Source organism: Miscanthus floridulus, chromosome 13 (genome assembly GCF_019320115.1).
Source record: "Miscanthus floridulus cultivar M001 chromosome 13, ASM1932011v1, whole genome shotgun sequence".
Classification (NCBI taxonomy): domain Eukaryota; kingdom Viridiplantae; phylum Streptophyta; class Magnoliopsida; order Poales; family Poaceae; genus Miscanthus; species Miscanthus floridulus.
In genome coordinates this window covers 57,751,166-57,779,144 of record NC_089592.1, presented here as the reverse complement: position 1 = coordinate 57,779,144, position 27,979 = coordinate 57,751,166, and the positions used below count along the sequence as shown (strand labels likewise).

At 46.3% G+C, this 27,979-nt stretch overlaps 1 protein-coding gene and 1 pseudogene across 2 annotated transcripts; both read right to left on the bottom strand.

Annotated features, from left to right (window-relative positions):
• Positions 1-8,915: 8,915 nt before the first annotated feature.
• On the bottom strand, positions 8,916-9,679 carry LOC136499866 (uncharacterized; annotated as a pseudogene).
• Positions 9,680-17,188: 7,509 nt separating this feature from the next.
• Positions 17,189-19,582, bottom strand: LOC136500321 (uncharacterized). Of its 2 annotated transcripts, XM_066495662.1 has the most exons (3): positions 19,217-19,582; positions 18,809-19,098; positions 17,189-17,294 (listed from the first exon to the last, which is right to left on the bottom strand). In XM_066495662.1, exons 1-2 carry the CDS (start codon positions 19,526-19,528, stop codon positions 18,823-18,825), a joined length of 588 nt encoding a protein of 195 aa, XP_066351759.1. In that variant the 5' UTR covers positions 19,529-19,582; the 3' UTR covers positions 17,189-17,294; positions 18,809-18,822. The 2 variants fall into 2 exon arrangements, with proteins under 2 accessions (XP_066351759.1, XP_066351758.1); XM_066495661.1 differs by lacking the exon at positions 17,189-17,294 and having other exon boundaries at positions 18,636-19,098.
• Positions 19,583-27,979: the final 8,397 nt, after the last annotated feature.

Below are 27,979 nucleotides of genomic sequence, written 5' to 3'. Positions count from 1 at the left end.
AGTTGCCATCTACTCTCTATACTCATTTTTTAATACACTATAAATTTCTCCTTTTATAAACAAATAAAATTAACAAACTATAAAATTATCTAGCTCCTCCTTGACGTCCGTTACCGCTTGGCAGAGAACATGCTCGCCGAAATGAACACGGTCCACTAGTTCAACTAGTACGGATTTTCTATAATTTTCTAACTATTTTCTAAGTTTTTCATTTCATAAAAAGTTAAAATAAAAAGTACGATGATTGACAGACTACTGCGACGATATCGGGACATGTGAATAAATAACCATCCGTACTAGTTGAACTTGCTTACGTGATCATCTCGGCGAGCATTTCTCCACCGGACAGCACCGTACTTGGTCAAGGAAGAGCTCCGATTCTACGAGGAAGGGAACACGGTCTCCCACGACCGTTGTCGCTCTCCCTCGTAGAATCAAAGCTCCTTCTTGATGTCCGTTACCGCTCGACAGAGAACATGCTTGCCGAGCTGAACACGGTCCGCAAGTTCAACTAGTACGGATTTTCTATAATTTTCTAACTATTTTCTAAGTTTTTATTTATATATACTACGTTTAGGTACGGTGATTGACAGACTACTGCGACGATATCGGGACATGTGAATAAATAACCATCCGTACTAGTTGACCTTGCTTACGTGATCAGCTCGGCGAGCATTTCTCCACCGGACGGCACCGTACTTGGTCAAGGAAGAGCTCCGATTCTACGAGGAAGGGAACACGGTCTTCCACGACCGTTGTCGCTCTCCCTCGTAGAATCAAAGCTCCTCCTTGACGTCCGTTACCGCTCGGCAGAGAACATCCTCGCCAACCTGAACACGGTCTGCAAGTTCAACTAGTAAGGATTTGCTATAATTTTCTAACTATTTTCTAACTTTATATTTATATATACTTTAACCTTCTTTCATGTAAATATGCAAGCTTGAAGTGATTTTGAGCTCAAATTGCTTACAAATGAAAAAAAACCACAATAAAGAACCATAAATATATATAGTGAACAAAATGGCATAAGAAAATGGTAAAAAATGAGAGTATGAGATTGGTAACCTTTACAACTGAAGAATCGACGGAGGAATCGAAGAAATCGACGGAGGAATCGAAGAATGGATGGAGGAACAATGGAGGGAGGGAGGAAGCAAGAACACTACTGCAGTGAGCTTCAAAATGTGCTGAGCTCGGGCTCGGGGAGGAAGGAGGAGGCGGCCGATTTATAAAGGGAGAACATTTAGTCCCGGTTGATGGATCCAACCGGGACTAAAGGTAACTTTCCAACCCCGGGCGCAGCCACGGCCCGGGAGTAGACCTTTACTCCCGGTTGGAGCCACCAACCGGGAGTAAAAGTATACCTTTAGTCCCGGTTGGTGGCTCCAACCGGGACTAAAGGTCCCTGCCACCTCTGTCTGGCGCAGTAGCCGTTGGGCAGGGACCTTTAGTCCCGGTTGGATCCACTAACCGGGACTAAAGGTATCTCTAGTCCCGGGCGCAAAAAATCCCGGGACTAGAGCCCATTTTGGCCGAGGATCAAAGGTCTGTGCTCTACTAGTGTTTAGGCTAGAAGAAGATCCATAATGGCAACAAGATAAATTTTCGGAGACAAGAAGATACAGGAAAAAACGAATATGTAAGCAAAAGTTTTCAGCAACAAAGCATTGCTACTCATAGCTCCTTGTCCAGCTTCACATCTCTTTATTTCTCCACTTCAAGGCTTTGGCTGTGTTGGGCTGACCCAAAAAAGTTACTGTTCATGCTGAAAGTTACTTTTCCAGGTGATTTTATGCGAGAGGAAAACACCATTCCGGATGAAAAAAAAAATCGGATCAAGCCGGGTTTGGGGTCAGCCGAACAAGGCTTTTGTCTACAAAAATGAAGACAAACATCTAATCAGAATAGGTGCATAAAAAAGTTGGTTGCATATTGAATCACAAATATTTTTGATTTTGCGTCACAAAAATACTTTAGACTCCGACACGTAGAAAGTATAAGAGGTTAATGCGTAAAGATAGATTGCCAAAGGTAAAACTTGTTTGCAAGCTTGCTCACATAAAAGTCAAAACAGCCGCCAGTGTACTGAAATAAAACTGATGGTAGGGAGCTGATCTAATCAGTACTACTTCCCCTACATAACAAATTAGTGAACAACCATGTCTAGACCAGGAGTGACCAATGGTTAAAATCTCTTGGGTGCTTCCTAATTTATGGATGAAACGGTTCAAACCACTTGGGTATAACTACAATAGAGTTGTGCAAAAAGGTTTTTACGTCAACCATTTTCCATCATGATTTCATCTCTACAGAGTACTAATAATTAAGATACTCCTGAATTTTGAGTAGAATCAGCATAACCTGTAGCTTGATTGCATCAAGCACTACTGGATTCAGGTGCTTTGCCGAGTGCCTAATCCACTCGGCAAAGGCTACTTTGCCCTCGGCAAAGCCTTTGCCGAGGGCAGCACTTGGTAAAGAGCCTCCGATAAAAAATCCATCGGCAAAGAATTCTTTGTTGAGCGTCTTTTATTGGGCACTCGGCAAAGTGCAATCTCGGCACTCGGCAAAGAAAAGTGACCGTCACGGCACCAGTTGCGTTAGCACATGCTTTGCCGAGTGTCATGTCAGAGGCACTCGGCAAAGATTTTTTTAATTTTTTTTTTCAAAATTTCTTTGCCGAGTGCCCTACCAGGGAGGCACTCGGCAAAGATTTTTTTTTAATAATTTCTTTGCCGAGTGCCCTGCCAGGTCGGCGTTCGGCAAATATATATATATATATATATATTTTATCGTAATTTCTTTGCCGAGTGCCCTGGCCTTGGCTCTCGGTATGCAGAATTCCTAGCTTTGCCGAGTGCCAGGGTCAGGGCACTCGGCATAGAGGCTAATTTTTTTTTTGATTCTATATTCACAAACACAGCATATAAGAGATATATATAACATCTGTGACATCACAAACACAATATAGCGCATATATATCACATCCATCTCATCACAAAGGCAATGCCACATATATATCACATGTCGATCACACAATATCTCACATACACGACATCACAAGCATAATAGATCCAATATCCATCGAAACAAGTCGATAGTTGATCACAGTGCATCACATGTCCATCAAGCGGTGAAAAAGAGATACAAACTACCGGTGGGGAGGAAACTGAGTGCTTGGTGAAGGAAAAGTGTCGTCGCCTGCTTGCGCCTGAGATGTGTTATTCGAACCCGCCGACGGAGGCTGCATAAAGGACAAGAGATTGCATCTGTTAGAGTGGTCATCTAATGAAAGCACTAGTCGAAGCAATTTGGTTTCATACTCACAGGACTAGCTATAACTGGAGGCGATGGTGGAGCGAACTGCGGCACAACTACACCGTGCATTTGCCCAAAGTTCTTCAGGAACGTCGTAATCTCCGCCAGCTGCTTGGCCTGCCTTTCCCGCTCAGCCCGCTCGTCCTGTCTTTCCCGCTCGGCCTGCTCGGTCCTCGCCGCCAGGTCCCGCAGCTCCTGAGCCATCCTCTCGTTATCGGCCTGCAACATTTCAATCGAATGTTTCAGTAATGCAAAGGTAACTAAGTTATTTAAAGATCAATGTACGAAGAGTTAAACGGGACTAACCTGGAGTGCGTCGACCCGCTGTTGTGAAGGGGACGACCATTGGCGTATGGCCAGGCCTCCGCTCGGGGTCTGTGCTCGGATCTGGGAGAGGGAGGGAATCTCGATGAGCTCGAGGGTGCCATCGCCTATCCAGTACCGCACATGCTTCTTGCCTTGTCCGAGCCTCATGACCATTGTCCCATCGATGTCGTCGGTGCTCGGATCCCAGTCTGGCCCATGGACCGACCTTGACTCCGACGCGTATGAACTGATGCGGGTGTGGACGCTCGGGTTGCTGTAGGACTCGAGCGGGTCATCCGGGGTGAAGGTGACAGCGGACGTCGCCTTACCCTTGCGGGCCAGACCATATAACATGAAATTGGAGATGGACTGCCCACCATGTGACGCCGACTGCGAGAAAGACAACAAGATGATTAGAAGAAACGTGCAGAATGGAGCGTAAGAATACTAAAAATTCACGTACCCATGCTTGCTTGTACGCGCCGAGGCTGCGGCTGCCTTGATGGTGTGTGGGGCCTGTCGCTGCCATACGCCGCTCCTGCCCTGCCTCGTGGTCCTGGATATAACCCTCCGTGAACCACCTGTCCACGATCATCTCCCAGCAGTCCCGATACGACTCACACCACCATGGAATTGTCTACATGTCATAAAGAATTTGAGATGTAAGAAGACCAAATTAAAGCTACTTAATCTTAAAACGAATCACTATTATTCTTCTTCATTTACCTCAAGGTACTGTTTCCGGGTCAGCGTCCTCTATCTTGCCTGTGTCTTGGTGATCTTCTCACCAAGGTGCGTGGCGTAGTACTTGACGATGCAAGTGAGGCACTCCTCCTCACTGATCTACCACACTTCCCCACCAGGTATGTCATGGTCGTGCGGCGACGCTATGTTTCAAATGTTTCTGGACATTTTTCAGGCATGTTGCAAACCTATGTTTTAAGTGTTTCAGTTATTTTAGATGTTCGTTTCAATTGTTTTATGCGGATGTTAAAGAAGTAGATCGGGATGTTACATTTGTTGCAATAGTTGTACATATATGTTGCAAGCGTCTATCTCTAATGTTTCATCTATTTTTTGTACAAAATGTTGCAAGTGTTTCCAAGCATGTCTTAAGTGTAGCATCTAGATGTTTTAAAAATAGATCGGGATGTTGCATATGTTGCAATGGTGTTTCAACTGTATGTCTCAAATGTTTCATTTGTTTTAGACGTTTGTTGCAAATGTTTTATCTTGATGTTGCAACCTATTGCAGGTGCTGGGCCCGCATGCATGCGTCTGGGAGCTGTGGGGCACGAGCGGGAGGCGCAGGAAACGAGAGCGAGCACAGATCGAGATGTAGCCCCGCATGGGCACGCGCATGCACGAAAAATGGAGCGACGTGGGACCCCACATGAAGAGGCATGCGGTCGGGCACAACTGGCATGATCGTCCGGACGCTAGCGTCCGGATCGGACATCCAGACACTAGTAATTAATTTCCTGTGAAAAAGGGGGTTTTATATGGTCGACGACAATTGGATTATGACGGGGTTAGGGAAAATGGAGCGTTTGCTAATCCGTTTCGAAGGGCCTGTAGCTTGCTGGCCGCGCTCGTGACTTGTACTAATAAATTGTATTGGTCCTGAGATTTGGTCATTGACTCGCTAATCCAAAGCAGTGATGACGTGTAATGGTATTCGGCTTTCCATCATACTACCTCCAGTCAATAAATTTGGCATTTTAAACAAAGAAAGTAACTTCTTCTTTGCTTACTTTACTGGTCTAAAATAAAGGAAAGTTTTGAGCCTGTTCGGCTACACACTCGTTTACAACTGCTGCCGTCGCTGCGACCGTGAGAGGGGACAATAGCTGGAAAGAAACAAGTGTATCTACATCGCTGCAACATGCCTTTTGGTGAGTAATTCCTCCCTCTAATTTTGTAATAGGTCGCCCTCACCCTCGCCCTCACGACTCGGAGCACCACCGCCCCTGCCGCCGCCGCCCTCCGCTTCCACCACCGCTGGTCCCCCTCCCTCACCCCTCTGGCATATCGCCAGAGGTCAGATGGAGTGGGGATCCATCGTTTTTAATAAGTTTTTTTAGTAGTTTTAATTAGTTTTTCCAGTAGATCGAGTTCTTAGAGTTATGGTCTCCCCATGCCAAATTTCTTGGTATTGGGGATTTATCTCCTCTCCAGCGACGACGAGGGTAGATCGTTTTCTCCATGACGACTCTGTTTGAAGATGAGGGTGACAACTACGGCGTTATAGCATCCTTACATGTATGACGACATGGAGACTTTTATTTTCGGACGGCGACATCAAAGCAGAGATGATGTCACTGCCATAAAATAATTTTCTCCGGTCTGCTCTCCGTTTTGTTGTAGTTAGATTTGGCCATGATGAAGGACTAGGAAGAATAAGTTTTAGATCAATCTTCCTTATTTTTCGGTGATAGAAAGAAGAAGAAAGACATAAGAAAGAAGAAAATTTTTAATTCTCCCTACATGAATGTGGCCGTCGTTCGTTGGACATTTGTTCATAGGCCTTTTGCCAAGTGTTTGGCTGTGCGGTCATCCATACCGCAAACCGTCATACAGGTTTAGTTTTGAGATTTGGAGCTATTCACAATGTGGGTATAGTTTAGATGAAAATCAGTTTCTGAATATTTGTAGTGTATTTCAGAGTGCTTATAACGTGTTGATATACCCAGCTATTATCTAATATAATTCTTCTTTCGTTGCAAAAAAAATTGTAATAGGTCAAGATTATTTTAATTTAAACTAAAAACAAAAAAATTATGATACCAATTAGTTATAATTAGACTCACAATAAATATATTTTCATAGTATTATTTATTTAAAATCATAAATGTTAATAATATTTTCTATGTGACAATCATTTCAAATTATAAGCTATTTTGAGTTTTTTAATTCATAGTTTTTATTACGTATGTAGACATAGACACAATGTATAATCAGGTGTGTAGTAAAAAATATTTTCCTAGAAAAGTCAAAATGACTTGTAATTTAAAACGGAGTGAGTGCAATAATTCTTGCAGTACACGTTGAATGGTGTCGCTGCTTTGGGTCCAAATAAGAGAAGCGCACATTTTTTTCATACTTCAGGCTAGGTTAGCTAGCTGCCTAGCTCTGCAGAAACGCTGTTGGACTTCCGAGAGATTGGGTCGCCACAAACAGAGGAGTATTGGATCCACGGAGCTTTCCAACTCTGCTCAGCAGCATGATGAAACAGCAGATATCACATGTGCACGAAGAATTAGAGCTGTTATTTTATATGAAAATGATACCATTACACTTGTCCTAACCCAGATCATTACTTCATTTGTAATAAAATATGTAACATTAATTAGAAATTGCTGCGTTTCACAGCTACATGTAAAAACTGGACTCAGAGTTGAGCACCACTACACGAACAATATAAACATCATCAAACACAGATGAGAGTGTTTGATGCTTTCTGGTGCGTGCCTCCCATCTTCGCGGGCGAGCCCGATAACGGCTCTGCGAGGTGAGGCGGCGACTGGCATTGCCAGTGCATGCCTCCCATCGTCGTGGGCGAGTCCGAACAGCTTTGCGAACTGTGGCGGTGACGGGCACTACCGGTGCGCGCCTCCTATCGTAGCTGGCGAGTCCGAACAGCTCCACGAGGTGTGGTGGGGACCGGCACTGCCGATGCGGGCCTCCCATCATCGCGGGTGAGTCCGAACGGCTCCACGATGTGTGGCGGCGACCCACATTGCTGGTGCGCGCCTCCCATCGTCGCGCACGAGTCCAAACGGCTTCGCGACGTGTGGCGGCAACTAGCACCCCGACCCCCATCCAGGTGCAAGCGACACCCCCTCCGTCCAGCGAGGATGCTTGCCGGTGCGTGCCCCCACTGTTGCGGCCGAGTCCAGCAACGGCTCCGCACGGTACTGCGGCGACCGACACACCACTCTGTCCAGATGCGTACGCTCGCCGGTGCACGCACCTCCCCCAAACGCGGGTGGCATAGGTTCTGAGCGAAAGCTAGCTCAGATTAGTCTGGGCCAACGATGAGATCTCTTTCTTGAAGGCGTCACTGAAGAACTTGCTATGCTGCTTCCGCATGGTCGACCCATTCAACCCCTCGGCACAAGGCTCTGGCGAAAGCCTTGCCAAGCTTCTACAGCGTCGTGTCTTGTTGCTTGGCTGATGATGATTACGTTGTTGCGTCATCTACTTCCATGGAGGCATCATCGAAGAGTGCCTGTACTTTGGTGTCATAATTTTCTCTTTTTCGTGTATTTGTGGACATGCCACAATCTAGCCCTTATGCTAGGGCCATTATATTGGTTTTAGCCTGTTTTCCAAAATGAACCGGACGACCAGGGTTTTTGCCTCTTTCCCTAAAAAACGAGGCCATTGATAATAAATTAATATATCCAGGCGGGGAAGCTCTCCCCTCCGTAGTTTGTGTAAAAAAACAGATGAGTGTGAAACATATTTGGAGACACATGAGTTTACAAAGTAATTTTACAATGGTGATTTACCTAAAGAAAAGCACTGAAGAGACGTTTACCACACACAAACAAAAGGCAAGGAAATTAGATCGCCCAAAGTTCATGCAAAGCTAAGTCTAGTGATATCAACTCGACAGAGATCTATTCTCCAGCAGGAGAGGTGCAACGCCCGAGTTTTGTCATCTTACTGATCTATATGGCTTTAATGGTGAAAGTGAAACAACAACAAAAACATTGATCATGACCTGTACAAGCTGTGTGACCAGCTAACTTGGACTATACATGGGCCATCCATCAGAACTAGCACTACCATCACTCAATGGGGCCAGTAAGAGATTACATGGAAACTCCAATTGATGGTGATCAATGTGCCAATATGGCACAAAGAATGTGATTCCCCCATGCACAACTTATGATCGCTCAGATTAACTGCATGGTTGCTAATTGAAAAGAAAACAGATAAACAGGCAACTGAACCTAATTGCATAGACACGGACTTTAATTTGGTTTTCATCTGCAGATAAGTTGTATCATTGAATTTGAATGCATCTATGATTACTTGTTCAGATAATCATTACTCTACAGAACAACTTAATGGAATCTCCTTTAGGACAAGGAATTGTTCAATATACACCATTTATTCATGCTAAACATTTCCAATAAGTTCCAACACTGATAAACAGATAGCAACTACATAAGTGTATTTGTGGACATGCCACAATCTAGCCTTGACATTTCTGTCGACACACAGCGAATGTAGACTAAAAACATGAACACAGGGATGCATACCTCAGCTGCAGTAGCGCATCAGATCCTCCAGGCCCTCCAAGTCCTCAATGACAAAATGGGAGCAGCAACAAAGCAATTCACCATGTCCATGCCCAATGCTCCCACCTCAAAGATAACTGAACCCATTCTCTCCGTACAAGACCCCTTGCCAGGCAAGCCCCCCTTGAGAAGAGCACCAACGGCCAGGACCAGGATGAATTGCATTAAAACGAGGACAGCAAGCTGATAGGATCACGCAGCGATTCGCGCATTGCGGCGAAGCTCTTCGAAGCAGACGCCTGGTGCAGAAACAAACTCAACAAGTCAACAGGAATTGCCGTAGGCGCAGAATTTCGTATTACACCTATCAAATTCACAGCAGCGCGCGAGCAAAATTGGGATCCAGAAAGCACTATTTCCCCCTTCGAACCTTGGTTGTCTCGATGTCGGTGGTGGGTGGGCTGGCCTCCCTCGCCACGCGGATCATCAACGGTAGCACGCTGCACGCCAAAGGAGAGGACGAGCGCAAAATGACACCCCGGCGACAGCGACGACCTTGCACGTCGCGGCGACCACGGGGTAGCCCTTGCCGCAGGCGAGCATCTCGATTTCGATGGCGGCTAGGCCCCAGTAGAGAAGCCACAAGCTCGTGATGAACCAACAGGCAGCAGGTGATGGCGCCGACGGCAAGGCAGGTGCGCGACTGCAAGCCAGCGACGCCACGTTGCAGATGCGCCGGGCTGGCGGCGGCAGGGGCGCGAAGGATGCTCGGGCACGGTTGCGGCGGCGGTGGCGGCGGCCATGGAGGCGGGTAAACCCCTTTTCGGTGGAGGCTGGATTTTACTGTGATGATTGGGGAAGAGCTGCGACAATGAATGCGAGCTGCGGTTTTTGATTTTGACGAATCCGGTTAGCGGAAATGGACCGTTTGCTAATCTGTTTGGACGATCCTGCCACGCGCACTCGTGAGATTGTACACAGCAGGTTATAATATGAAATTATTCATGTTCCATCATCATATATCTATACCTCTTGTAAAAGCAAACCCTTCGATCTCTACATATAAACTATCTAGTGTCATACCTCTATAAGTGTTATATTAGAGCAACTCCAAGAGTTCCCCAAAAATATAACCCCCAAAACCCTGTATTGGAGGCTCTCTTAAATAATTGTTTTATAAAAACTAGTTTCCTCCACACTAGCTCCCCAATATTTTGCACCAAAAATATTTTGAACTTGCCACATCGCACTACCGGAATCCTTAATTTTGCCGAGTGTTTTTACGTTTGCCGAATGTATTCCCTTGGGCACTCGGCAAATAAATTCTTTACCAGGTGCTATACTAAAAACACTCGGCAAAAAAACACTCAGCAAAAAGAGCAGTTTGTCGAGTGTCAAACAAAAAACACTCGGCAAATATGAAGTTTACCGAGTGTAAAAAAAACACTCGGCAAAAAAGCAGGTTTGCCGAGTGTTTCAGACACAACACTCGGCAAAGAAAAAAATAAAAAAAACCGTCCGGCCCTAAAATCACGCCCCAACCCTCCCAGCCCCACTCCTCCCGCACCCGCGCCCCGGCCTCCCCTCCCCAGCACCCCGCACCCACCCCTCCCCTCCTCCCGCACCCGCCCCCTCCCTCCCCTTCTTCTTCACCGCCTGCGTCGGCCCCTCCCCTCCCTCCCCTTCTTCCCTGCCGGCGGCCGGCCCCTCCCCTCCCTTCTTCTTCCCCAGCAACCAGCCCCTCCCCTCCCTCCCTCTCCCGGACCACCGCCCCTCCCCTTCTTCTCCCCTCTCCCGGATCCGGCCCTCCCTCTCCCGGGTCCGGCCGGTGGAGGCCGGTGGCGGCCGGATCTGGGCTCTGGTGGTAGCGTGCGTCGTGCGGCGTGGCGGCGGGCTTCGTGGTGCTGGCATGGTGGTGGTGGTGGTGGTGCGTGGGTGTGCTGGCGGCTGGCGTGGTGGCCCTGCACAGAAGGCCAAGACTAGCGGCGGTGGGGCGGTGGGGGCCGCGATGCTGCCCTCGATGATGCTGTAGGGGGCGCCGCTGTGCTGTCGCAAGGCGGCAGCGAGATCTGACGAGGTGGCACGGGCGGATCCGACGAGGTGGCTCGGTGCAGAACGGATCCAGGTAAGTATTGACGTCCTATAGATCTAGAATCTGATGCATTTTGGTCTTTTTTAGCTCATAGTGTTTAATCTCTCTAGAGTTATTCGAGTTTCTTCATGGTTCCTGTCTATATCGACCATATTCTATTTTTGCACAGTATATTTTGGCAATTAGTTTCTCAGAAGTTGAAGGACTTGTCAAATCCTAATTTGCTGAAGAAGAAATACAGCATGATGGAAGTTGTACGTAAAGGGTAGTCATGCTCTTTCTGAGAATCTTTGAGAAAGGAGATGACCCTGGAATTAAACATGATCAACCCCAAACTTATTTCTGAACTATTATTCATAAGTTAACCTTATTTTTATCTAATGATAATCAAGGGATTGTTTATATTTAGAGAGGAGAAATGTCTGAAAGTTCAGTAAAGCTGATTAGGTTCATGTCTGTCGGGTACGTAGTTACCGAATGCCTGAGTTCAACACAAACATTTCTTTAGCAAAGGTTTCAGTCAGCTGTTTGGCATGCAATTTAGCTGTTGAACTATTAGCCGTCAAGAGCTAAGCATAGTCTTCTTCATTTCCTCCCTTTTGCCTTGTTTTGATTTTGTTGGAGTGGACCTTCACTACCGGAAACAGAGATTTTGCCGTGTGCCATAGGCACTCGGCAAAGACCAAAAAACACTCGGCAAAGGCTTTACCGAGTGTAACACTCGGCAAACAGCACACGGCATCTACAGAGTCGGCAAACAGCTATTTGCCGAGTGTTTTTTATCACGCACTCGGCAAATGGTTTGCTGAGTGTCGAATTTGACACTCGGCAAAAAAAAAGTGGTTTGCCGAGTGTTTTTTCCAAAATACACTCGGCAAAGGATTATTGTTTGCCGAGTGTTTTTGGAATTACACTCGGCAAACCTATTTTCCAAAGAAATTTTTTTTTTCTCAGCATACTGTTACTGTTTGCCGAGTGTTTTTTTGATATTACACTCGGCAAACCTATTTTCCAAAGAAAAAAAATATTTTTTCTCAGCATATACTACTGTTCCAGCTGACGTGCACATGCCAAGCCCTGTCTGCCAGATAATCCTCCGAAAACACAAGCAGGAGGCGCCAAAAGGGATCTAACCTCTCAAGGAGGTTAGATACCCATCTAAAGCTCCCATTTGGCACCAAGTTTGTCGGATCCAAATGCCAATTTCTCTCATGAGCAGAGGCACCAGCTGCACCGGCAGAAGCTGGGGCAGGAGCAGCTGCAGCAGCAGCCGCATCGCCACCACGGGCACCGACAGCACCAGGAGCAATCGAGCCAGCAGCAGCCGCAGCAACAGCACCCGGTGTCGCTCCTCCGCCGCTCCTCCTGCGTCGTCATCTCCATGAAGGCCGACACGGGGGGGGGCTCGAGCTGCGGCGGCGGCTGCTGCTCGCGCTCCTTCTCCAGCGGCTGGTATAGCGCGCTGTTGACGACGTCCTTCTTCCTCGGCGATGTCTCCGCCAGTCTGCATGAAGGTGATTGCTTAATTTGCACGGTCGTTGCCGACAAGACAAGATCAAGAACGGGCATCATGGTGCAGTGCAGTACATTGGGACGGCAGCTTGGAGTCCGCCGCCTCCGCCATGGCCTCGTAGTAGTAGAAGTCGAAGTGCGACCTGCTGCCGGGGTACAGGTCGCTGGCGCCCTGGATGCTGAAGAGCGACTCGTTGGACGCCATGCTCCACTCAGCCTGCAACACCGACGTCCTGTGCTGGAACATGTACTGAAGTCTGGACTGCCCAGAGTCCTCACAAACACAACACATAATCTTTACATGGTAAGACACATAGTTCAGATAGCACAAATCATTTCAGTTTAATTGTAATACCATGAGTGTGAATAGAATGTGTGGAACTGAAAGAAAAGGTATAGTTTAGAGAGCACAAATCATTAGCCACACTCACCTACTACAACCATTTCGTTTCTGGTTATAAAGTGCAGCAAAAGGTAACTTATCCTTAAACACACTCACCTAATACTACAATACTGCTGCAATTAAGCAGCAAATTAGTGAATGTCTAGGAGCATATATACAAAAAAAGTAAATTACACCAACATCATCACGCCCAATTAAACAACCCAGAGGTTGCATAAATTACAATTAAATAGTTCAAATGTACTGTAATCCATGTCCTTTCGATTATGTGCAAGGTTAAATAGATGACAGTGTAGATATGCTAAGTTCAGTACAAAGAAATACTTCAAAACAGAGAATCGATCTAGAGAACTAGCAAGGTACAGAAGCAGTTCTACTGCCGACACACATGCATCCTATTTCAAAGCTAGGAAGGATTAAACAAGTATTTAATTCCAAGCATGTATGAACCGAGCACTAGAATAATTAATTAGAGCTGCAGGCAAACATGTCACAATTACTGGATGATTGGTCGGTGAAGCACAAAAGTAACAATTGACAGTTTGAGAACTGAAACTTGTTGCTTACCTGCTCAAACTGATGAATTCACAGCAAGGTGCTTATATTGCACAAGCACTGAATCAATGTCCAGCTGCTGCTCTGAATCCAAAGCACTGCAAACCTGCACCCTGTGGCAAAAGAAAGAAGCCAGCCAAGTTGTCGATTGAAAATGGAATTAGCAAAAGCCTACTGCTGCTGAAAATCCAATTAATGTGAACTAGTGCTTCTGCTCTTGGTGCTGTGCGTGCACGGGTTCTGGATGAGCACCGATTGGTGCTTGGAAGCTGAGCACGGCCAACCAAAGGCGAGTGAGCTTCGGCGAGGACTGGACACTACTGCGTCGAACTGCAAACAGAGGGATGGAGCAGGCTCGGGTCTGCACGAGCACACACAGGTTTTGACCGGTGAAGGCACCAGCGCCTGCGAGCTGCACCTGAGAATTACGAACTGGGACCGAGCGCAAGAAACAGGCACGGGCGAGCGCCAAAAATTCGACGGGAACTCGACCAAAACAATACGATTCGTCCCCAAACTTTGCACAGGCAATCACCACAGAGTAGGTAAGCTATTCCCAAGAAATCATCGCTCAATTCGTGCTCAAACTCCAGAAAATCCAGATCACGTGCGAGAACTCGAAAAATCCCCAAAAACAAAATCGTGGTGCTCAAGTGAAGGATTTGTTAGGGGATCACCCTAGCCTTGATCACACATGTCCTAGCACCAAAATCCCTCAAGAAGTTTCACCCCAATCACAACCAAATTCGACGAACCAAAAATCACTAAAAATGCCTCCGAAAATCACACAAAAATAAAAACTTCAGTTTTGGAGAGGGGAACAAGTGGTGCACGAATTTGATCCTGGGATTAGCTCAAGATGTCGGATTACAAGCCACTTCAGTTTTGGCGGCCGGGGGTAGGGGTGGCGGCGACGGCCGGGGACGGGTGTGCCTGTGTGCGTGTGCGGCGCGGGTGGGTGTGCGCGTGTGTGTGGCTGTGTGCGGCCGGATGCGGGGGTATATGAGTGGGAGTTTGCCGAGTGTACAAAAGCTGGCACTCGGCAAACCCCTTGTTTGCCGGGTGTGAGAAGTGAGGCACTCGGTAAATTCAGTTTCTTTTTCAGTTTTTTTCTTTTTCTTCTTTTCTATAACATATTTTTAAATTGCTTTTTAAAATTGAGAGTAAATTGTTTGTTTAAGGTCCTAAACGAATTCAAATCAAAAAGTGGTTAACTATAAAGTTTCATAACTTTTTGAGATCTACAATTTTTATTTAGGAAGTTTTTCCATTTGAGGTCGTTTGAAAAATTCGAATTTCAAATTTTAGAGATTCAAACGTAGTTTTGCATGATAAGATGATTTCAAATCAAAAAGTTGTCAACTACATAGTTTCATAACTTTTGGAGATCTACAATTTTCATTTAGGAAGTTTTTCCATCCGAGGTCTTTTGAATAATTCAAATTTTAAAATTTTCAAATTCAAATGTCGTTTTTGCATGACAAGATGATTTCAAATCAAAATGTTGCCAACTACAAAATTTCATAACTTCTCAAGATCTACAAAGTTTATTTTGATCATTTGTTCATCCGACATAGTAGTAGTAACATTGTTCACAAATCTTATATATCTCTCTTCTACTTTCATGAAACTAATACGAGAGATATGAGAGAGATGTAGATTTTATGAACAACGTTATTGTCGCTTTGTCAAATGAAGAAATGACCAAAATAAACTTTGTAGATCTTGAGAAGTTATACAACTTTGTAGTTGAAATTTTTTTCATTTGAATTCATTTAGGGCCTCAAAAATTGCTTTGAAAAAATAATTTGCCGAGGGCCAAAAAAATGCACACGGCAAAATGCCTCTTTGCCGAGTGCCAAAACAAAGGCACTCGGCAAAATACATCTTTGCCGAGTGCCAGGAAAAAGGCACTCGGCAAAGACGCATTTTGCCGAGTGCCAAAAAATGGCACTCGGCAAAATACATCTTTGTCGAGTATTTTTTTTTTGCCGAGTGTATTTTACTTGGCACTCGGCAAAGACCGTCTTTGCCGAGTGCCCGATAAAATACACTCGGCAAAGCCTCCGGCACTCAGTAAAGTGCCAGTTTCCGGTAGTGCTTCTTCTACGGCGATTTAGCTTTCGTGGTTTGTCCATCTTCATTATTTCTTCTACGGCGATTTAGCTCTCGAGCAAGCTAAGGAAGATCCATAATAATGCCCGCATCATAAATACTACATCATAGTTTAAAATTTCCATAATTCATCATGCTGGCAGCATAAATTTCATGGAGTAGAGATTTAGGAAGAAGAAAATATGTAGCAGTATTTGTTCCTTCCAATACTTTATCTTCTAGGATCAGCCGTATATATATTCATGAACAGAGAGTCGGTATTTGTAGTAGTTGCCTGACTTCACAGCTCTTTCTTCTCTTCAAGGGCTTTGTCTGTAAAATCAAAAGACAGATGTACAAATGTTTATCAACATTAATCAAACATTGTTTTTTTTATTTCACTTATAAAAAAAACCATTTAGATCCCCAAGTGAATAGTGTACAAGAGCTTAATAATAAGCTTTGTTCACCTAAAGTGCAACTTGTTTGCAAGGCTGCTCACTCAAAACAGACACTTGATATATAGAACAGCTGATGGTAAGGTCCTGGCCTAATGATCACTGCCACCTTTATATTGCAGGTTAATTAACGACCATGTTGAGACTACGAATAACCAGTTCATCACCTCAGGATACTAATTAAAATGCTACTGATTTTGGAAGGAGTAGAATCACCAAATTTGCAACGAATGGTTGGCACCCTGTATAGGCTGATGTAAGCAAGCTACTTAACATTATGCAAACGTTCTTCAATATAACTGAGAAAAAAATTTGGCCTTCTTATACTGCCAGAATCAGCTATTAGTCGTTTGGGGACAAGAAAAAATTAGCACAGATTAGACACAATCACATTGCATACAGTAAAGTTGCAAAACACAATTCTAAAACTTGTTGCCGGTCTGATTTGCAACCATACACTTCTCCACTTTCACAACTGACCAGACTGCTGTAAAATTTGTGTAATTAGTATTTGTGAGAGCAAAGATGCACTATTCTTCCATTTATGATGCAAGTAGCATCTATAGCAGGAGCCATCTTATGGAGTTATTATCAACAAAATATATCACTTACCAATAGCCTTTATTATAGTACAATAAGCTAATGTACAGGAAGATAAATTACGCTGCACAAATTGCTAAAAGAGATGATACCAGACCACAAAACATCCTGAGCTCAAATGCATTCATACAAAAGAAATGAAGTGGAACAGAACCTGGCGGTCGACATTCAAGTACCCAATGACTGCATACAGATAATTCTATGACCTCCTTTAGTTGTTCAGCGAAACATAGAAACATGACGTGCAGGCACACCGCACAATTAATAGAACAAGTTACAACTTACAATGCATCAATAATCTTCTTTCTATGAGCACAGTTCACAACCTTGTTAAAGCCTCAGCTTACTACATCACTTGCCTAAACAGAAGCGATTGACTAGGTCTATGATTTTTCGTACTTTCACCGGCAATTATATGGATTTTGATGAGTTCTCGAGCAAGCTAACGAAGATCCATAATGCCTGCATCATAGATACTACATCATAGTTTAAGATTTCCATAATTCATCATGCTAACAGCAGATTCTAATGCCTATATAAATTTCGTGGAGTAGAAATTTAGGAAGCAGAAAATATGTAGCAGTATTTGTTCCTTCAAATAATTTATCTTCTAGGATCAGCCATATATATATTCATGAACAGAGAGTCGGTATTTGTAGTAGTTACTTGACTTCACAGCTCTTTCTTCTCTTCAAGGGCTTTGTCTGTAAAAACAAAAGACAGATGTACAAATGTTTATCGACATTAATCAAACAATGTTTCTTATTTCACTTATCAGAAAAAAAAAACATTTAGATCCCAAACTTAATACTGTACAAGAGGTTAATAATAGCTTTGTTCACCTAATTAAAGTGCATCTTGTTTTTTTTTTTCCTCAAAGACGCAGGACAGTTGCGTATCATTATATTAAGAAGAGTAAAGGAGTGAGTTTAGAAACCCCATACAACCACACAAACACACACCTTTACATCTAATGGTGTATCTCTCTTCCACTTTTCAAACTTGACCCAAGGCCACTAGAGAGGAACTCATGCGTTGACTGGCTCTAGAGTAAGGAGTGCAACTTGTTTACAAGGCTGCTCACTCAAAACAAACACTTGATAGAAGATCAGCTGACGGTAAGGTCCTGGCCTAATGATCACTTCCATCTTTATATACCAGGTTAATTAACAACCATGTTGAGACCACGGATAACCAGTTCACCACTTCAGGATACTAATTGAAGATGCTACTGATTTTGGAAGGAGTAGAATCAGCGAATTTGCAACTAATGGTTGGCACTCTGTATAGGCTGATGTAAGCAAGCTACTTAACATAATGCAGACGTTCTTCAATTTAGATAAGTAGGAAAAAATTGGATTTTTATACTGCCAGAATCAGCTATTAGCCGTTTGGGGACCAAAAAAATAAATTAGCACAGATTAGCCACTCACATCGCATAATATAAAGTGAAGATGCAAAACACAATTCTAAACCTTGTTGCTGGTCTGATTTGTAACCATACACTTCTCCACTTTCACAACTGACCAGACTGCTGTAAAATTTGTGTAATGTAATTTGTATTTGTGAGAGCAAAGAAGCAGTCTTCTTCCATTTATGATGCAAGTAGCGTTTATATCAAGAGCTATCAACAAAATATATCACTTACTAATAGCCTTTATTAGTACAATAAGCTAATGTACATGAACATAAATTAAGCAGCACAAAATGCAAAAAGAGTTGTTATATACCAGACCACAAAACATCCTGTGCTCAAATGCATTTATACAAAAGAAAATGAAGTGGAACAGAACCTGGCGGGCGACATTCAAGTACCTAATTGCAATGACTGCATACAGATAATTCTATCACCTCCTTTAGTTGTTCAGTGAAACACAGAAGCATGACATGCAGACACACCGCACAATTAATAGAACAAGTTACAAGTTACAATGCGTCAATAATCTACACTCTATGAGCACAGTCCACAGCCTTCTTAATAAAGCCTCAGCTTACTACATCACTGGCCTAACCAGAAGCGATCGATTAAGGGCACCAATGAGTGTGTTTGATGAGTAAATAAAAAGAGGGGTTTCAGTTAGTAAGCACAGTTCACAGCCTTGTTAAAGGCTAAGCTTACTACATCACTGGCCTAACCAGAAGCAAATGAGCACGTTTAATTTGACTAAATAAAAGAGGGGTTTCAGTTATTAGTAAGCACAGAATAACTTGAGCAAACCTTGATCACTCCGTTCAGATGGGTACCACAGATGCGCTGCCGTGTCGTCTCATCCTCCACACCCTCACTGCCAAACCCGGAATGGAAACGAAGCAACACATGACACTGATGCCCAAGGGCGGCACAACCATGATGTCAGAGGCAAATCTGGCTGTAGGAGGATCATTATTGGCAGCCAATAGCTTCAGCAGAATGCCAAAAGCTTCGAGGAAGGCGAAAGCGATACTGGCGGCGAGCTGTGCATCTATGACGGCGTCGCTCAGAGTCACAGGTTCCAGCGCCGCCGCTCCCTGCCGCACCGCGCAACCAAAGGCAAGCAATTGGAGAAGAAGCAGAATACAAGTGTCCGAAGGACACCTGCAATTGGGTGCAAAAGGCACCAAATTTCGAGTTCGAAGGTAGGAGTACCTTCTTTAGTTGGTCGATGTAGAAGGGCTCCACGAATTTACTCAGCAGCAGCGCGGCGAGGGGCCAGACGATCGCAACGAAGAGCACGGAGACAAGTACAGCCGTCCACGCAGCTCCGGTGCACCCCCAGCCGCAGGCGAGGCGCCCGATGAGCGCGGCAGCAACGCTCGCCAGCAAGACCCACAGACTTGCGATCCACAGGCACACCACGGTGTCGGCGGCAGCCAGGGCGAGCCGGCTGATGCGGACCACCGGCACCGGCGGAGGCGGAGGCGGAGGCGGCGCCGGCATCACCACGTCGACGGCGGCCATGGGAGCGAGCACTCGAAGCTTGCCTTCCTAGTCCTAGCTTCGCAATGTAGGCGGAGGCGCGGAGGCTGAGCAGACTTGAGGAAGAGCAACAGGAGGAGAATGGGGGTTTTCACTTTTCAGACTTGGGGAAAAGAGCAACGGCGACGGCGAGCAGAGGCTGAGCAGAATGGGGGTTTTCAGGTGCCCAAGCCCAAGTCCTGATGGATGGATATGCCCAGTCGTAGTGTAAACACTACACGGCGACGGCGAGCTGAGAAACCGACACGTCATCGACTCACTTTGTGCATCTCCCACATCCGATCCGACCTCCCTTGGTTCATCGATCGTCAGGCTCCAGGAATCACCAGCTACTACTAACCTACTTCCCCCTTTCCTCTCCTTCTGCTCCCCTGCGACTCCTTTCTTTTCCCCACTCGATGTTCCTGCTAGCTAGCTTCACATGTAGCTAGTATGAACGCAAGACTTCAAGTTCAAGTAGAGGTAGAGGTAGAGGTAGAGGCACTGGTAGAGTGGTAGTAGCTGTTTTATCTCTTCAAGTATTTTTGTCTCGAACACTCATGAGAGCTTTTTTTGTTTGTTAATCCACACCCATGGGCCTGTTCGGCTGGTATTAAAGCCGGCTGATAAGCCGGTCTTGGCTGATTTGTTGTGAGAGAAAAATACTGTAGATTTTACCTGATAAGCCGGCTGATAAGCAACTTATCAGCTGGCTTATCAGCTAAAATCTACAGTATTTTTCTCTCACAACAAATGTGTTGGTTGTTCTGAATCTCTGATGTATACTCTAGTAGTGTATTTGGTAGGTTATATATATAATTCCTTTGCTTCTTAAAAACTATGTAAACATTCTAGATATGTTCTTTCCTTGCATCTCTGATACTGTGGATATATTTGGGAAACTAAGGAATTTTACAAGGATTGCCTGAAACAAAATGGTTCAACTCTTATGGTAACTAAGGAAAATTACCACATGTACTTATCCTTGGTAGATGCTTTTAGGATCTTCAAATTTGTTTAATTTCCAAAATTACTACTACAGTTGACGTTCCCTGTTCGTTATTTCTCTGTACCTCCTATGGGCCTACTGTAGGTTTTACAGTTTACAAATAGCGCAAATATGTATATTATATGCTCCCAGACCTTATTTGCCTTTGCTTATTTAGATTACAGAATGCAAATGAACAGACTTCTCCTTGGTAAAGAAAGAGGAAATTATCTTGCTAAGATCTAAATATTCATGCTAAAGGTATTTTGATGCTAAAATTTTAATACCTTACGTTTAGCATGAGCAAATGTGGGTTTTGATGCTGAAGTCATGGAGTAGATTATAATACATAGCAGCAATGTAGCTGGCTGCCTAAGAGTATACTCCTAACTGATAGCTGACATTCCTATCTCTGACAGAGTATATCATAGTTCAGAACCTATATATCTCCAGTTCCACGAACATATACACTATATAGAGCTATATGCCTGTTGACTTTAGATTACACATGTTCAGACATTTGCCTTTGTTCAGTTCAATTCATACCATTAGTTCAGGACTTCAGATATAAACCTAAATTCATTACATTCTTACAGAGATTAATTCTCATGCTGAAAAATGACTCAGAGAGCTAGTGCAGCAGTGCTTCACTGCTTGTGCTTATGAACAACCAATGCCTTTGTGTTTGTCCTGGTTCTGTGAAGATGACCTATGATGCTGCAACCGGAAATGTATTGATTTCATATTTGAGAATTAATGTCTTTTTGTTTGGTGCTTTCCACCTTTTACTAAATTACTTGATTTTTCAGATGGATAAATATGTATACTTGCTACTATGCTAGAATATGTATATTTTTGGTGAAACATTATAAAACCCTTTAACTCCATGTAAACGTCTAAACAGTCTATATGCTAAATGAAGGGTGATCGATGGTTACCATTTAGCATTTAAGATAACACCTAATTGTTTTTCATCTTCATTTTCATTTTGGGACGGAGAAGTTACTCAATTAAATTGAGAGTACAATTGCATACCTATTGACATCCAAGCTTCTAGACACACTACACTAGCATTTATCGAGATATCCATTTTTACCGCACTTCCTTGTTGTGAGTCAAGAATGTGGTAGCTTCAGCTGAATTTCGCAACAGCACAGCCTCTTGCATGCCACCACTTGCTTGTGTGTCATATGCAATAGATGTCTGCCTCTGACGTGTTGTTGTGCACTGGACAGTGTCACTTGTTCATTGTCTGCAGTATGTTCTTGCCTCTGTAATGTTGATGTGAACCAGGGAGCATCACCTTGTCCATCATGTTTTTGTGTCTGTAATGTTGCTCTAGGTTCTTGCCTCTGTAATGTAATGCACTGGGAAGCATCAGGTGGATCTTCCAAAATTGCCAGGCCATAGAAGTAAACTGCTGGAGCACAAGTATTTTCAATGTTCCAATGACGCGGACGAAGTGAATCCAGACCAAGCTGATCAGAAATCTCAGCAGCAGTCGTAGCATTTGGAAGATCTGGCTTGCTAGCAAACACAAGCAATACAGTGTTACGGGACTCATTCTCATGCAACATTCTGAACTTGAATCCTTTTCCACGGCTTAGCACCGGTAAGACAGTGACATGTCCTCTTGTACAACTTCCCAGATATATGAGCTCTTGATAAAAATTCTGCACAAAGCTGAGCAATGAACACTCTCCCAACAGCTCACACAACAGAAAATTGTCAGCCGCAATTTGCTCACTGAACAGCCAAGCACACCTTTTGCCGAGAGATGAAACCATATCCATGTGCTAAGGGGTGGTGGCCATGGAAGCCTTCTGCTAATTAACAAGACCAAGCGACCATCACAAGGTTTAGCTTCAGTAACTGCATGCTCTGAACAAGACCAAGGGACCATCACAAGGTTTAGCATTCTTCGGTGCAGCTTCCACTCAGAATCAATGAATTGCCCTGCAAGTGAAATACATCCAAGAGTTTGGCAAGGGGCCCAAGACTGTACCGTGAGATTTATCCTTCCAGGAATATTTCCAACTTGCTACAGCACGCTCTCTCTTTCCTTCAGATAGACTGCATAAACCTCTGCCTCCATTGCATCTGTAGTAATCACCTTGAAACTAGGCTGCAGGCCCTCAACAAAGGATATGAAGGTTGGTTGCTGAACACGGTGCCACACACATGGAAGGAGATGTCTGGCCACTTGTTGAAGAGCGTGCGGCTGAACTCCTAGACCGCCGTGGGCACGTCGGCGCCCATCGCCAGCAGAGCGTACTCGGTCGTCCACGCCGAGGAGTTGGCCGCCATCCTGTCGAGCCCCTGCTGGATCTCCGGTAGCTCGTACCGGCCGTGGTAGTCGTTGGCGTTCAGGAACCTGGGTGATGCGCGAGGATGGCGACGGTGGGCCAGTGACCGGAGGCAGCGAACGCCGAAGCCATGTAGTGGCCGAACATGACGGCGCAGGTGGGCCGGGCTCGGGCGTCGCCATCTGTGGTGGGGAAGAGCTTAGTGGAGGAGATGAACTGCGCGGCGACGATTACCCACCAACTGATGCTGAGCATGCGCGAGGCGCCGAGAAGTCCCAGCCAGACGAAGAGGTAGCTGAGGACGAGGTGGACGGCGTGCAGCGTCGGCAGGAGGGCTTGGAGCACGGCCGAGGCGCTAGCGGAGTCCGCGGCGAGGTTGGGGAGAGCATTGCGAAGGGTTCCGCGAGCACGCCCTCGACGTCGACGAGGAGGTGCGCGTACTCGATGGTATACTGCACCGAGCTTCGGCAACAGCGCGTGGGCTCGAAATCGAGGACAGCGGCCGCGAACCAGGAGCCGTGGAGGCCTTCGTCGTCAACGTGGGCCTCGACCGCAGCGCCGGACGGTAGGGGCGTGGGTGGACCCGATGGCGTCCTGCTCGAACTGCACCACGAGGAAGAAGGGTTGCGTCTCGATCTGCACCTTCTCGCGCTCGACGGAGAGCTTCCCCCCTGGGTGGTGAAGCGGAAGAGCTCGTCCGCGGCGGTGTCCACGCAGATGCCGTCGATGTCGACGATCTCGCGCTTGGGGAACAGCATCGGGAAAATGGGGCCGAAGCGGACCAGCGACACAGACGGGGCGGCGCAGAGAGGCCTCCAGCGGCGGGAAAGCACCGCCATGCGCGCGGCATCCTTGACGGGGAGGCGAGAGACCATGTCGCGGAGGAGCACATCTGGAAGGAGGCTGAGGCGGTCGAGGTTGTCAAGCGTGGCGGCTAGGCGGTGAGGACTCTCCGCGGGGCTGGGGTTGTGCTCATCAGTGGAGGCAGCCTCGCCGTCACTTCTAGAGAAGTCGGAGTCGAAGGTGCCGTCGGAGTCAGTGGAGGTGGTGTCAAGCATGGGAGCGGGCTTGTGGACGACGTCGAGCAGCGCGACAGGGACGTTGGAGGTGAAGCCGTGCTCGTTGTGGATCTGGGCAGAGCCGAAGACGTCGATGGCAGAGAGGTCGAGGTCGCGCTCCTCCGGGTCATGGGCAGGCTGCTCGAACAGCCCTCCCCAGTTGTCCGGGACCACCTCGGCGTCGGACGCGAGCTCGAGGGAGATGTCGGCGAGGGAGATGTCGGCGCCGTCAGCAGGGTCGGTGGTAGCCGACTTCTCCAGGATGTGGGCAGGCTGCTCGACAGAGTCATTGCCTCCTTCGAAGAGCCCGCCCCAGTTGTCGGCGACCACCGGGGCATCGAACTGCTTGGTGGTGGTGCACGCGGATGTCGCAGCGTCAACGGTGAGCTGCTCTGGGCAGGCGAGGTCGGACTCGAGCACGGAGCCGAGGCACGACGACTTGGAGCTGTGGGGCAGCGCGATGGCGACCTTCTGGACGGCGTCGAGCGGCGCGACGGGGTTGGTGGAGGTGACGAGCGCGTCCAAGAGGAATCAACCTGGCTCTGATACCAATTGTTAGCAGCACACGATCTAAAGGATGAACTCAGATCACTCCAACTCCAAATCAATCAGCATAGGTAATAATATCCGATACAATAAGAGATAGAATCAGGGGAAGGCAGCAAGGAGGGGAATTAAGGTGCTAGGAAGAAGTTACTAGAAGGATCTAGAAAAGAAAATCTGGGCACAAGAGGAAGGAACTTGAGGAAGAAGATGAACAGTAATAGCGAAAGGAAAGGTAACCTGCTGATATTGGATAATTTGTTCTCTCCCGTGCTTCTGGCCTACTCGTTCCTTTATGTAGCCAGAAGCCCCCAAGCCCCCTGTGCCAGCCTAGCATGGCCCCACATGACAGGCCGTTCCTAACACATGTCCAGTGTGATATTGCATCCAGATATGCATCTTCTCCTGCTAGGATGCTAGTTGCATTGATTAAAAGCACGAGTCATTCTCCTCATTGTCACTTCTAGAAGTACGTGTTCCAGAAGCATAGGATACACCATAGTTTAAAATTTGCAGAATTCATAGCATAGGGGATACTTTATGCTAGCAGTAGATCCACAATGAAATAAGATAAATTTTCGTAGATAAGAAGATACAGAAAAGAACTAATATTTTCAGCAACAAAGCATAGGTACTCGTAGTCCTCCATCTTCACAGCTCTTTCTCCACTTCAAGGCTTTCTACAAAAATGAAGTCAAACATCTTAATCAGAATAGGTGCATAAAAATTGGATCCATATCGCATCACAAATATTTTAGATTTCACCTCAAAAGTATTTTAGACTCCAATATTTAGAAAGTATAAGAGGTTAATGTGTAAAGATTGCCTAAGGTAAAACTTTTGCAAGCTTGCTCACATAATAGTCAAAACAGCCAATGTACTGAAATAAAACTGATGGTAGGGTGCTGATCTAATCAGTACTACTTCCCCTAGATAACAAATTAGTTAACAAACATGTCTAGACCAGGAGTGACCAACAGTGAAAATCTCTTGGGTGGTTGCTAATATATGGATCAAAGGGTTCAAATACTTGGGTACAACTATAATAGAGTTGTACAAATGGGTTTTACATGAAGCATTTCCCATCACGATTTCATCTCTTCAGCAGAATGGGGGTTTTCAGGTGCTCAAGTCCTGATGGATGCATATGCCCAATCGTAGTGTACACACTACACGGCGCGGCGAGCTGAGAAATCGACACGTCATCGTCTCACTTTGTGCATCTCCCACACCCGATCCGACCTCCCTTGGTTCCTGGATCGTCAGGCTCCAGGAATCGCCAGCTCCTACTAATCTACGTCCTCCTTTTCTTCTCCTTCTGCTCACCTGCGACTCCTTTCTTTTCCCCACTCTCGATGTTCCTGCTAGCTAGCTTCATATGGAGCTAGTATGAACGCAAGACTTCAAGTTCAAGTAGAGATGTAGAGGGGATTAAAAGGCATTAAAGCTGCTGAAAGACTAAATGGTAATCATTTATGTCGGGCGTCTCACCCTTCACTTTCACCTCCAGACGTGGCTCGCTCTCCTCCACTAGCTCGTGGCTTATCCTTATCCGCTTGCCCCACGTCGCTCAGCCTGCTCCATACGGTGCGCCCACGCTCGGGTAGCAACGAGACGCTCGCCGCTGCTCCCTCCCGAGCCGCTCGCGGCGCCGCCCCGCCCGAGCCGTGCGCCCCCGCTCGCGGTAGCAATGAGCTGCTCACCGGTGCCACCCCCGCCTAGGCCACTCGCCATCGCACCCCTCCCGAGCTACTCGCGCGGCGCCGCCCCCGCTCGAACCGCTCCTTCCCCGACCCCGGCGTCCTCCTCCGCGGCGGCGCCCCTCTCCCCCTCCCCCACACCGGCGTCCTCCCCACAAGGAGCTCTGGACGCCTGCAGATCCGACGGCCATGGCGCTCCCCGCGCCAGGCTCTCTTCTCTTCCCCCATGTTGCAATTGTGTCTTTTCAATTGTTTCAGAAGCTTTGGAGGTATGTTGCAGTAGAATCATATGGTTGATTGCAAAAGTACATCTGGCATGTTGCACTTTTGTTGATATGTTGCAAGTGTTTCAAATGATTGTTGCAAGCACTTTGTTCAAAATGTTTCACCTGTTTCTACACAATGTTGCAATCATTTCTCATCAGGATGTTTTCATATGGTTCACTTAATTATTGCAATAATACTTTCCAAATTGTTTCAGTTGCAGCGGTTGTTCCGTGTTGTTGCAATAATATGTTCATGGTGTTTCAGCTACTTCAGCCTAATGTTGCAATAGTTCTTCCGTGTTGTTGCAATAATATGTTCATGGTGTTTCAGTTGCTTGTGTCTAATGTTGCAGTAGTTGTTTTGTGTTGTTGCACGTGTTTTATTCCAGCTTTCAGTTGCAGCAGTTGTTCCGTGTTGTTGCAATAATATGTTCATAGTGTTTTAGCTGCTTCAACCTAATGTTGCAGTAGTTGTTCCGTGTTGTTACAATAATATGTTCATGGTGTTTTAGCTGCTTGAGCCTAATGTTGCAGTAGTTGTTCCGTGTTGTTACACATGTTTTATTTCAGCTTTCTATGTTGTTCGGCCGAGGGGCGAGCCAGGCGGCCGGGGGCGCGTGGCTCGTCGGGGGATAGTGGACGGAGGCGTTGGGGGTCAACGGATGGGGGTGCTATGGTCAGGGGGGCGATGGGGCATGCTCGTCGCGCACGTGGGGCATGGCGAAGGCGGACACGGTGTGCTGTGGGGGCGAGCTAGGGGTGCGAGCGCAAGCGTGGGGAAACGAGCGCAGATCGAGGCATGCGCGAGAAATGGGGGCGAGCGGGCGGGCACGGTCAGGCGCAACTGCCTCGAGCATCCGGATGCTAGCGCCCAGATAGGACGTTCGGGCGCTAGCAGTTCCAAAGACTAAAATGCCCTTCTTTTATCTTTCGACCGAGCCTGGCGCTGGCCGACATAGGCGCGGATGCAGCACGACGCGGGCACCCCTCCCCGCCGCGGATGCAGCCTAGCAAGGCCCCCCCCCTCGGTGCGGATGCCCCTCCCCAGTGCGGCGAGGCCGCCCCTCACCGATGAAGATGCAGCCTCTCCTCGGCGGCGTGGTGGAGGAGCGGCGGCTCAAGGCCGTGGCGAGCGCCTCCTGCGGCGCGCGGATCAGGCGCACCAATGCCTCCATGGCGGGCAGCAGCGCTGAAAGCTCTAGTTTGGTTTTGGTGAATTGATGAAACCCTATGTGCTAACCTAGTTTATCAAGTGATCATGAGATAGGTAGCACACTTCAAGTAGAGAAGCTTATGAAGATCATAGCATGACAATGGTGATGGCATGGCGATGATCAAGAGCTTAAACTTGAAAAGAAGAAAGAGAAAAACAAAAAGCTCAAGGAAAAGGTATAAACCAAAAGGAGCTATTTTGTTTTTGTGATCAAGACACTTAGAGAGTGTGATCACATTTAGGTTTGATAGCCGTACTATTAAGAGGGGTGAAACTCGTATCGGAATACGGTTATCAAAGTGCCACTAGATGCTCTAACTCATTGCATGTGCATTTAGGATCTAGTGGAATGCTAACACCCTTGATAATATTTGTGAAAA

Bases quoted from the DNA above. Each gene is read 5' to 3' on its own strand.
- LOC136500321 (XM_066495662.1), bottom strand. From the start codon at position 19,528: ATGGCCGCCGTCGACGTGGTGATGCCGGCGCCGCCTCCGCCTCCGCCT. The intron at 19,099-19,216 runs GTACTCCTACCT...GCGGTGCGGCAG, and splicing joins ACATCGACCAACTAAAGAAG to GGAGCGGCGGCGCTGGAACC.